General features: G+C 33.4%; 1 protein-coding gene across 1 annotated transcript; it reads right to left on the bottom strand.

Annotated features, from left to right (window-relative positions):
- Positions 1 to 4,991: 4,991 nt before the first annotated feature.
- Positions 4,992 to 6,342, bottom strand: LOC107860850. Its single transcript, XM_016706329.2, has 2 exons — positions 5,706 to 6,342; positions 4,992 to 5,375 (listed from the first exon to the last, which is right to left on the bottom strand). Exons 1-2 carry the CDS (start codon positions 6,087 to 6,089, stop codon positions 5,301 to 5,303), a joined length of 459 nt encoding a protein of 152 aa, XP_016561815.1. The 5' UTR covers positions 6,090 to 6,342; the 3' UTR covers positions 4,992 to 5,300.
- Positions 6,343 to 12,810: the final 6,468 nt, after the last annotated feature.

Genomic DNA, 12,810 nt, shown 5'->3' with positions numbered 1-12,810 from the left:
CATTAAAACAAGATGCCTCAAGGTTGACTTAATCAGTCTTTGCACGAAACCATCTTGGTAAGAATTCTTCCAAAGTCACTGGACGTCGTGATTTTTTGTGGTGAAGCTCTATTACCCTTATCTTCTTTAAATGCTCAACCAGCCTCTGTTTTCTCAATTTCTTCACCATCTTCCTTCTAGTTGGTTGCTCGACCGAATCCTCTTATAGACTCATCTTTTTGCATCTACACATAGTCACCAGAGTCCAACCTTCATCATCACCTGCATCAATTGAAGACTTATCCTACTCTAATGGTTCCTTGTTATGCAGTTTGAAGCATATTTACACTGGATCAAGCGAGCCAAAAGTGATAGAGATTTGATGATAACTGGTCATATCATCATCGAAGAAGATCTTCTTCTCATTTGCTAATTGTATAACTTTATCCTTAAAAACAAACACATTTTTAAAGGGTGACCCACAAGACTATGATACTTGTAATAGTTCGGGTCATTGGTCCTTCCAGTTTTGTTGGGCCGCTTCATCTTTGGTAAATCAATAAGCTTATGCTCAAGAAGCTCATTGAAAAATTCAACAATATCAGAATCAAGGAAGGGGTATTCTTTTTCTTGCATCTCCTTCAAGGTCAAATTCTGATTTGGACATGCTTAAGAAGTTGTCTTCACAATTTGTTTTTTGCTCACCTTTATAGTGAACTTTATAGGAGACAGGTCAACATTTATGGATTCATTATTGTCACTTTTTGGGACAAACTTGCTCCATCTTCTGAGATCTTTTTTATCCTTTCCCTTTCGAGGGTTATGAACAGGCGCCACTCCCTTTTCGACAGAAGACATGCTCAACTCCATCCCGTGGACATGAGTAGCTAACTTTTCAAAGGATTTTGGATTAATGCCTTGCAAGATATAGAAAAGCTCCCAATGTATTCCGTGGATGCACATCTCTATTGCAGAAGTTTCGCTGAGCCTATCTGTGAAGTTTAGGCTAACATTTGTCCATCAGTTGATGAAGTCAATGACTGGTTCGTCCTTTCTTTGATAAGTATCTATAAGCTCTACCATGCTTACTGTATGCCTTGTACTATAGAATCGATTTAGGAACTCATGCTCTAATTTTTTGCAACTATCAATAGAGTTAGGCTGAAGGTCCATGTACCAATCAAAGGCGTTTCCCTTTTAGTAACAGACAAATTTTTTGACAAGATAGTCACCATAGGATCCAGCATTATTACATGTCTCAATAAAGTGTGCAACATGTTGCTTTGGATTGTCTTTTCCCTCAAATTGTTAAAATTTGGGGGATTGATAGCCGACATACATTTTGAGGCTATCAATCCATGCAGTGTAGGGCTTAGCGTACATAAGGAAAAACTTGGTGAAAACATCATACTTGTCTTTAAGGATTCTTTCAATAAATTCCTTCAATTGATCAATTGGGAACATTACCTCGGAAGAAACTTGTACTTCCTTAGAGGTGATGTTTGTTTCATAGGATCAACTTTTTCATGAACTTCTGGAGCCTTTCCAAGTGCATGGCTAAACTCTTCATCTATTAATCCATCCACACTATCCACCAACTTATCAATCTGAGTATCTTGATATTGCACATATTTGGTTAGACCCTTAAATTACTTTATTAGATACTTAAGCTGCTCCTCCATAGGTGAGGTATTAGTTACCACTGCTTGCATAATCACTGAAGACGTTGGAGAGTAACACATATTGTTGTATAAGTTAATCGTCGAAGTGATCAGCTTGTGAGTTGTAAGTGGAGTTGATGTGTTAGTTGAACTATCATCGTTCTTTGCACCAGAATATTTTAAACTAGAATGCTCAAGTAGAGCTAGAGTCTTCTTAAGTGACTCTGCCGTATTTATTCCTTCTTCTGAAGCACTTGCATGGGGTATCACTCCTTTTGGGGTTGCAAATCTAAATATTGGAGTTGGCACAGATGGTAGTTGATGTGTTTGTTGTCCTAGAATATTGTCCTTGCTCCTTGTGACAACTTCAAAGCTTCAAAAAGTAACACCAAGGATACTTTCTACTTCAGCAGAGAATTTGGAATTGGCAGCCTTGGAATCTATATGGAACTTCTAAAGCGTCTATTTGTTGAGAATTAACCTTCTTGAAAGTTATTTCGTTGTTTATAAACTTTGATGTTAGAAAAATTAAAATGAGAGGTAGAGAGAGTCCCACTGGGAGTGCCAGAATTTGGTAGACAATAAAATTTTGAGATCGAGAAAATAAATAATCGGGATAAGAAAAATATCATAATAATTATTTTATTGATTTCAATAAGTGAGTGTTACAATCTCTATGAATCCTTTAATTCGCCTTTTCAAATATAAATTCAAGGGTTTTGAGCTTGATCTTGAATTTGAACTTGATTTGTGAACTTGATGGATTTGATCTTGGCTTGTGCTTGAATTCAATGGCTTTAAAGCTTGTTATTGAATCGCGTGGGCTTGATCTTGAATCTTGATTTGCGAATTTAATGAACTTGATCTCGACTTGTACTTTAATTCAAGGGCCTTCGAGCTTGTTCTTGAATCTTGTACTCTTGATCTTGAATATTGATTTGCGGATTTGATAAACTTGATCTCGACTTGTACTTGAATTCAAGGGCCTTTGAGCTTGTTCTTGAATCTTGTGGTCTTGATCTTAAATCTTGATGAACTAATCTTGAATGCTTGAATTTGTAGAGAAATTTGCGGCATTTGATCTACGAGGTTTTTCTTGTTTCTTGTTAGAGTTCATGGTCTACTTTTCTGAATTATGAGACCCTTATTTATAGTTGTAGGAAGGAAAGAGTCATGGTGAAGGTGAATTTCTCTTGACCAATCAAATTTAAGTGACATAAAGCCTTTTATGAGCACTTGATTTCACTAGGAATGCTGCATCATTTTGATATGTGGCATGGTGTTATTGGCTCCTTTACTTGACTTGGCATGCCATGTCATTCAACACGTGGCGCTCATTTGGGTCTCTAGAATATGACAATATCTTGGGCTTGGCAAAGTGGGTTCATCATTTGTAGCCCAAATCAATGGGCTAGCCCAAGAAAAATTGAACTTTAATTAAAATCATACATGTTTGTACTTAAATAATTAATCCAATTTTATCAATCTACAATATTTATTTGAGAATAATATATTTTGAATTTAATATAATTTTAATTTTAATTTAATAAAATTTTGTTGCCCTTAATTATATTTTCGTTAAATAGTTCAACAAGTTAAATACGTTTAGTAATTTTATTTTATTTTTTTAGAAAAGAGGTTTCAATGACATGACATGCAAATTAAAAGATAAGAAGGTTATTTAAGTTTTTATTAGTATTTTTTGAGGAAAACAATAATAGTTGAGTGATAGAATTCCCTAAATAGTCACCCAAGTTTTAAAAAATTCTTCAAATATCACTTATATTTCATTTAGGACTACAACATCACTCAACTATGACCTTTTTTTCTCAAAAAATATTAAACACCTCAAAAGTCACTCTAGTTGGCATGTCATGTCATTTAACCCTCTTTTTTTAAAATACTAAACCTATTTAACTCATCAAACTCATTTAATCAAAATATAATTATATTCAATTTTTTTTTTTTTTGAAAAAATGCATTAGTTTATTAAAAGTAAATTTTTATACTTAGAAAAACTTTATCGTTCTAAAACTTAAAATATATTTTTTCAAAGGTTATTTTTTTGAATGGTCACTCACAATTTTTGAATTGCCTACCAAAAACTACTTTTGTTTTTTTAGAGATAATAATATGACTCAACTATCATTATTATTCTAAAAAAATAATTAAATATTTCATATGTCTCTTTCTCTTCTAATTGGCATGCCATGTCATTAAATTATTCTTTTTAATAATTGACCTATTTAACTCATCAAATTTATTTAGTTAAAATTATATACTTATTTAAAAAAAAATACATTTATTTATTAAGAAGAAATTTTCATGCTTAGAAATCTTTTACGATTACTTAAATTTTTATTTTTTTTAAAGTTATTTTCTTGAATTGTTATCCATGTTTGTGGAGTCACTTATAAATATTACTTTTGCTTGTGCTAAGACAATAATATCACTCGATCATCAATATTTTTCTCAAAAAATCACTAATTACCTCAAAAGTCTCCTCCTCTTCTAATTAGCACGTCACATCAGCAAAATATCATTTCTTTTTAAAAATAAACATATTAGCACGTCACATCAGCAAAACATCATTTCTTTTTAAAAATAAACATATTAGCTCATCAAACTTATTTAACCAAAATTATAATCTTATTTTTTAAAAAAATATATATTAATTTATTAAGAAGAAATTCGCATACTTAGGTATTTATAATTTTTTTCCTAGAGTTAATTTTTCATATGATCATTCAGGTTTTTATATATAATTGCCTACAAAAATCAATTGTTTTCTAAAGAAAATGATATCACTAAATTAGATAAGTTATCTAGAGATTTTAAGTTGCATGTAAAATAATATGGTAAAGATTTAGCGTGGTAAAGAATTCCTAAGCGTGAAAATTAAACTAATGCATTTATTTTTTAAAAAAATAAAATTATAATTTTGGTTAAATGAGTTTGATGCATTAAATGATTTATTATTTTTTAAAAAAATTGATTTTAATGACATGACATGCCAACTAAAATAAAAGAATATTTTTGAGGTGTTTAGTATTTTTTGAGGAAAAGAGACATAGTTAAATGATATTGTGGTCCTAAATGAAACATAAATGATATTTGAAGTAAATTCTCAAAACTTGAGTAAGTATTTAGGAATTCACTCAGTGATGTTGTGGTCCTAAATGAAATACAAGTGATATTCAAAGGAAATTCGCAAAAACTTTTAGTGATTATTTAGGAATTCACTCAACAAATCATTGATATCTGAATGATATTTCTAAATTAAAAGGCTACATTGAACGTGTGAGAGCATTAGAAATAATTTACTATTGGAGATAGAATTAGCCAGTCATATAGTACTCAAAAACTCAGAATACTCATTCTTCAATCGAAATCATAAGAAGATAAACATGAAACAGAAATGAACAGAAAAACAGCCTCACTCAAAAGCACATTACAACTTCAGTACAGTAGTTGAAAAAGAACATGTTATCTAATATACTAAGATAACTCAGCATCAGCTCTGCAACCTCTCCAATTAAGAACCAATTTACAATAATCTTCTACCAGTGCTTTCCTTCCGTAAGTAATACAACAATTGCTTATTATAATAATCTGAGGAAAAAACAAAGAAACAACTTTATATATGCCAATTACCAATGATTATTTATCCGATGGTTTTGCAAGAACTTCAAGTAAACCACAGCAGTTCAACCATGAAGTCATTCCAACAAGTGGCTGCGAAAAGGAAATTGTTCAATTCGTTAGATTTAATATGTTAGATGTAGCAGTATTATTTTATTACGTATGAAATAATAATTAGTTGTGTAGTTTCTACGGAAGAGAACAATATCAAATGAAAAGTGGTAGTATTATAGCTTGAAGAAACACATTTCATTAAGTTTCTCCAGTCAGAGGCAGCTGGTTTTGGTTTTATTGGATTCAAATAAATTGAATATTTTCGACACCGAGTATGAATATATTCAAAAAGTTACTAAAATTTAAAGAGAACGCAAAGGGTTCATGAACAGCAATAACTTTAATATGAAACTCATGAATATGCCTTACCTGTTTCTCATCCGTGGTAGTAGATGCTTGTTCGTGATTGTTAGCATTATCTGTGTTTGCGTCTGATGCTGATGACTCCCCAACATATTTGTCTGACGTAGGCAATGTCTCAGTCCCATCTGACGTTTGCTTCTGTAGTACAGAGGACCATGTCTCTACTTTACTGGCCAAACCCCTTGCAGATTGAGCGAATCCATGAGCCAAAGATGCAACGGCAGTCTTGGCTTTGTCAATGGCCTCTTTATCTTTGTCAGTGTTAAGCTCTTCCATCACCATTTTTTCTAGGCTCTCCAATTCTTGACTCTCTCCATCACCCGCAGCTGGAGCAGCCTCCTCCTTCTTGCTTTCCTCTAATTGGTTGGGTTTCTCATCAGATTCAGCCATCTTCTCTTTCTTGGACTCTGATTTTAGTTTACAAGAAAGTGTGTCTTCATATAGGACCACGGCTTAGTGGAAACAGATATTATGATATAAAAATAGCAACGTTAATAATTGTTAGGTTTAGGTGGATGACCATTAACATGTGGAATTAGTTTACAAGAAAGTAATGAGCAAAACGTGATACAGATATTGCAATAATGGTAATACATATATGATTTGTAGAGAAAGGTTACATGGAGAGGCCAATTGAAAAATGAATGCCAAGTCAAAAATGAGGTTCGCACGTCTAATAGTTTATATTCTAATTAATGTAGTCTTGGTCTTGGATCCAGTCTGGCTATACAGAGGCGAAAATTATATTCTAAGGCCTAAATAACAACCGGGAAACGGAAGACAGCCAGCCTGTAACAGTAGTGGTGAAAACTCAATCCCCGCTGCTTGCATCAAATCATGAAGCAAACATAGTCTTAATTTTATGTACACATTTATCCCTACTAATTTCTATTGTTTCGGGTACAATCTGTATGTTTATACATTAAACTTCAACACAAATTCAAGACTTTTCAAGAACATTTATGAAGTTTTTCAACACCTTCAACACAAGTTCAATATGAACTATCAAAGAAGTGTGTTATATTTAAAGAAACAAGATGAAGTAAAAATAAAGACAAGTCCTCCAAATTCATGGAGTGCCCTTAAGGAATTAATTTTCCTCAAGTACCCGAGGTTGCGGAATTTTTCCTCCCAGAATAAAATGGATTCACAATCAAAATGTAGCGGTACCTCAAACTTTCTGATTTTCTTCAAACTTACTCAACGGGAGATGATCATACAGAGTTTTTAGAAGCAAGAGAAATGTTATTGCTATGCAGAAATTTTCATGTACAACCTGTAGAAAAATGCAGGTTTATATAGCCATGAAGTGTCCCTTCGAAAAGGAGGCAATGGTTCATTGGAAAGGTGTATCATTTTGGAGTACTCATGTCTGTCCTTTCGAAACAGTATTTCTTTTTCGAACAGTCATCCCTTTCGAGCAACCTTTCAGCGTTTTCTGCATGCATTCTACATAGACGTTAATGGAGAAAAAAATAAAATATTGCATTTTTCTGTTGAATTTTTGGACCAAGTTTCAATTAAACTTTTTCTAAGAAATTAATCTCATTGATCAATCATTTTTCAAATTCAAATCCAAATTCGAATTTGAAGTCGAGCCGAGCGAGCGACGACGACGGCGTGAGGCACCTCTTGGTTCTTGCCTCACTATCCACTTGAAGGAGTATTTCTTAATAAGAACACAATAAAGTTGCTTTCTCCCACCAATGTGGGAGAAGTACACTTTCCTTTAGTGAATACACTTTCCTTTTAAGTGTGCTCACTTTCCCTTCAAGAATTTGCCTTCATTTTCCATTCATACTAATTGAACCCAACAATCAACCACATGAATGGGGAATGGCTACTCTATGTAAAATTTTACGGACAAGTACATCATCAAGCAAAGACTGATTGCATCTGGATAAGTGAGTTTCCCTTTGAACTTTCCGTAGTGAACAAGCATCGGATGCACTTGGTCATTCGGTAGATTTGATATCTTTAAACCATCGAGCTTTAATGTACACCTAGACAACATATATCACACAGTCAGCCTTTTATCGTTTATGTTTCTCATGATTTTGTTTGTTTCAGTCATGAAGACGTCTCGATTTCATGAGAGCTCAGAGAATAGGCCTCTACTAACATTCTCCTTGAACCGACTTTCACTTCACCCTCACATAGGTGATTTTTAAATGCTCAATCCTATAGATTAAACTATTTAATCACATCTGCCAAATTTAGATAATCATTAAAAGACTTCACACCATAAGTCTTATCTTTGTTTACTAAACATTGTCAACATCATGAGAATGAGTTGGGTATATTGATAATGTTAAACCTGTCAGACATAACTTTGTTTGATCTCCTTGAACCTAGTTCTTGGGATCTCCAGTCTGCTGGGTAGAGTTACTACTATGCTGACTTATCATTGGCCATAAACTCATTCCCTTGGATGTTCTCTCAACTCCCTCTCTAGATAGGCCTTTTGTAAGTAGATCTAACATATTATCCTTTGACTTCACATAGTCAACAGTAATAATTTCACTAGAGAGAAGTTCTCTAACGGTATTATGTCTCCATCTTATGTGATGAGATTTACCGCTATACATCATGCTCCCTGCCCTACCTATTGTCGTTTGACTATCACAGTGTATACATATTGGTTCCAATGATTTGGGCCAATAAGGAATATCTTTCAAGAAATTTCATTGTCATTCTGCTTCTTCACCGACTTTATCTAATGCAATAAACTCAGATTCTATTGTGGAGCGAGCAATACATGCCTGTTTGAACTATTTTCAAGAGACTGCTTCTCCACCTATAAAAAAATACATATCCACTCGTGGATTTTACTTCATTCAATCCGATGATCCAAGTTGCATTACTATATTCTTCAAGTACTACAGGATATTTATTATAATGCAAAGCATAGCCTTTAGTGTATTTAAGATACCCCAAAACTCTTTTCATTTCCATCCAATGAGTTTTATTGGATTACTCGTGTACCGACTCAATGTACTGATAGCATATGTTATGTTTGGCCGTGTAAAATTCATGATATACATTAAACATCCCAACACTCTTGAATAGTCCAACTATGTGTCACTTTCACCTTCATTCTTTTAAAGTGCAAAGTTTACGTCCAATGGAGTCTTGGCAATACCAAATTCCAAATACTTAAACTTGTCAAGTACTTTTATGATATAATGAGACTATGAAAATATCAATCCTTATGGAGTTCTATGGATTCTTATTCTTAAGATCACATCCACAACTCCAAGGTTTTTCATATCAAACTTGCTCTCAAACATTCGTTTCGTAGCATTTATGTCAAAAATGTCTTTACTAATGATCAACATATTATTCACATATAAACAAATAATGACCTTGTGATTTGGAGTGTCTTTAATGTAAATACATTTATCAAATTTATTTATCTTGAACCTGTTTGCCAACATAATTTGGTCAAACTTCGCATCCCACTATTTAGGTGCTTGTTTTAGTCCATAAAGAGACTTAACTAGTTTGGACACCTTTTTTTATTTACCAGGAACCACAAAACCGTCGGGTTGTTCCATATAAATTTCTTTGTCCAATTATCCATTTAGGAATGCCGTTTTCACATCCATTTGATGGATTTCAAGACCATATACCACCGTCGAGGCAATTAACATCCAAATTGACGTTATCCTTGTTACAAGCGAGTATGTATCAAAATAATCAAGGCTTTCTTTCAGTTTAAAGCCTTTTACTACAAGTCTTGCCTTGTATTTGTCAATAGTACCATCCGTTTTCATTTTACTTTTGAAGATCTATTTAGAACCTAAAGGTTTATTTCCTGGAGAAAGATCAATCAACTCCCACGTATGGTTGATCAAGATTTATTCAATCTCACTATTGACTGCCTCTTTTCAAAAGGATGAGTCTGAAGATGACATCGCTTCTTTAAATATTTGAGGCTCATTTTCTAAGAAAATTGTTATAAAATTTGATCCAAACGAAGTTGACGTTCTTTGATGTGTACTATGTCTTGGATTCTCATGATTATTTACATCTTCATTTGGTTCATCTTGAGGCCTTTTAGACCCTCCACTAGACCGTTCATGTCTAGTTTTATATGGATAAATATGTTCAAAGAACTCAGCATTATCTGATTTAATTATCGTATTTTCATTGATATCTGGATGTTTGGATTTATGAACAAAAAACTGACATTCTTTACTAATTTTGGCATATCCTATGAATACGCAAACCACTGTCTTAGGTCCTATCCTTACCCTTTTAGACATAAGAACTTTGAATTTCGCTAGACACCCCCATACTTTGAAATATTTCAAGTTGGGATTCCTTTATTTCCATTTTTCATATGAAATTGGTTGTGTCTTACTATGGGGCACTCAATTGAGTATAACTTATTAGTAAGGTATTCATCATTTCTTTTAAGGTTCGATTTTTTTCTTTTCACAATTCATTAGATTGAGGTGAATACGGGATAGTAGTTTGATGGAAATTCCATTCTCTACATATACTTCCACAAAGGGAGATTTATATTCTCCACCCCTATCACTTCTTATCATTTTGATCTTTTTCTCTAACTGATTTTCAACTTCTGTTTTATATTGCCTAAATGCATCTATTGCTTCATCCCTACTGTTTAGCAAATAGATATAACAATATCTAGTTCAATTGTCAGTAAAAGTTATAAAATATTTTTTCCACCACGAGATGGTATTGACTTCATATCACAAATGCCAATGTGTATTAAGTCTAGGGGATTGAAATTTCTTTCAACGGACTTATACGGATGCTTAGCATACTTTGATTCCACACACGTTTGATATTTTGATTTATTACACTCAAAGTTTTGTAACACTTTTAAGTCAATCAGGTTCACAAATTTTTATAATTAATATGTGATACAAGTAAGACCACGAAGATGGACACACGTGAGAGTGTAATGAACCCGAGACTTGGAGTGTGCGAGTGAAGGACTTAAAACATGCCAAATCAACCCTAATCTCACACTTAAAGTGTAAATATGAGCCTTGGAACACAACAAGTCATCCCCTAAAATACACTTGAAGGGCGCCTAGCTCTTAAAGGGCACTTTGGACATTTTAGCTTTTATTTTTAATACCTATAAATAGAACCTCTTAGGGTTTCATTAGTTAGTGTTTTTCATGATTTTGTAAGTCATAAGACACTTTGAAACACAAGTCCTCTCTTTCTTTTAGAGGTAACCTAAAATTAGGTGAACACCAAGTGTGGATTTCACTTGTGTTGTTTGTTCTTGGCTTAGAACGTAGGGTGTTTGAAGGATCGAGGTCCCTCTTTTTTCCACAAAGATTTTGGGTGTTTCTATTACATGCTCTATGGGTTTTGATGTTTAATATACATCTTAGTTCTTAGTGATTGTAGTAGTTTATGTCACGCTACTATCTTTCCATTTCTTATAATCTTGTGTAGCTGTTGTGTTCTTGTTATTGTAAACCATTTGTTGTTGTTATTGATATTATCATATTTTATCTATTTTCTTGTGTTCATCACGTTTTAGTTGTTGTTTTCGTGTCAAATACACCTTTATATCTCATTTTTCTTGTTGTTGTATTGAACCGAGAATGGTCATCAAATAGGTCCTTTGGTTCATGAACTTGTGGACTAATTTTGGTGTGTGTTTCGTATTTTCTTGGTCCTTCTTATATCATTTAGTATCAGAGAATGGCTTTATCTTATTCCCACAAGATCAATCTCGAGCTTGAGATTTGAAAAATAAAAAAAAAAGTGTTGAAAACTAAAAAATTTAAAAAGAAGCAAATCCATCTGTGTTTGTGTTCTTGGCTAAAATTATTGTCTTGTTGTGTTCTTGGTCAAGATTTGTTCTTCAGTCTAGGTCTAGGAGTCTTTTACTAGTCTTTTGTGTTTGTAGTAATAGTTTTGTTCTTCACTAACACTTTGAGTCGATCTTAGTTTGAGCCTTATTGTGACATTATTATTTTAAACATTATTGTGGTCGTGTGGGGTTGTTCTTGTTGTTGTGGATTTGAAGTTGGCCATGTTTATTGTTGTTGGGTCTTTTCGTTGATGTTTAGTTGTTGAAAGACTTGACCTTGGACATATGTTGTTGATGCTTGGGGGTCCAACATGCAACTAGAACTTCAAAAAAATTCAAAGGAGGTGTTCTTAGTATTCTTACCATCTTCATGTTGTGTTGAAGAAAATTCTTCAAAGAGGGGTTATTTGATCCCAAATTCAAGAGAAAGGAGTGGTCTTTATTTATCTTGGAAACAACACAAAAGAAGAAGAAAAACAAAAAGGCTCCCAAAAGTCTTGTTACTAAAAGAGAGTAAAGGAACTTTTCAAGATTGTCCCAAAAAGGAAAGGAGACAAGACTTCCAAAAAGGTTATCTTGCCAAAAGAGTGAAAGGGAGTCAAACCTTTTTGAATTTTGAAAAGGTCTCCAAAGTCTTGTTTGTTTTCCACCATATCCAAAATTCCACTCATCTGAAATTGAAGATTGATCAATACAACTTTGAGGCAAGAAATTTTCAAAATTTCAACAACTCCCAACGGCCAATCCAAGGCTGCCACGTGGCTGCCATGTCACTACCCTCCAAAACAGCCTAAGGCTCAAATTTTAGATTTCTTAGTTTTATTTTATTATTTCCTAGTTTCGTTTATTTGTTCAAACACCAATTGACAACCTAGTAATCTCCTACTAGCTTGTAACTTAGTTCTTGAATCCGTTGTTCGTGTCTACGTTCCTTGTGTTCTTTTTCTCTTTTGTATAGTCGTTGTATCTTATTGGTGCAAGTTCGAAACAAATTTTCTTTGAGTAAACACAAACTAAAATCTATTCTGGACCAAGGTGGACTCATCCCTCAATCATTCACGAAGGACAAGTCGGCTTTCAACACTTGTGAAACCAAGTGTGAGATGATAAAGGCGTGAGAGAGAGTGTGTGAACTAATTTTTTTTTGTAAGTTTGTTTTGTTTTATTATTTATAATTGCAATAAAACCCTTGGCTTCAACCTCTCCAACCTTGGGCAATGATGTTACAAGTGCCATTTTGGACCTCCTTGACACTATTTCCTGATAGGTGGCTATGGAAAATGAAAGGTTGGATCGTATGGT

Source organism: Capsicum annuum, chromosome 2 (genome assembly GCF_002878395.1).
Source record: "Capsicum annuum cultivar UCD-10X-F1 chromosome 2, UCD10Xv1.1, whole genome shotgun sequence".
NCBI lineage: Eukaryota > Viridiplantae > Streptophyta > Magnoliopsida > Solanales > Solanaceae > Capsicum > Capsicum annuum.
This window is presented reverse-complemented; position numbering and strand designations above follow the sequence as displayed.

Excerpts from the sequence above, each read along its gene's own strand:
- LOC107860850 (XM_016706329.2), bottom strand. The coding sequence starts at position 6,089 with ATGGCTGAATCTGATGAGAAACCCAACCAATTAGAGGAAAGCAAGAAG. Across the intron at positions 5,376-5,705 it reads CTACCACGGATGAGAAACAG|CCACTTGTTGGAATGACTTC; the intron begins GTAAGGCATATT and ends TCCTTTTCGCAG.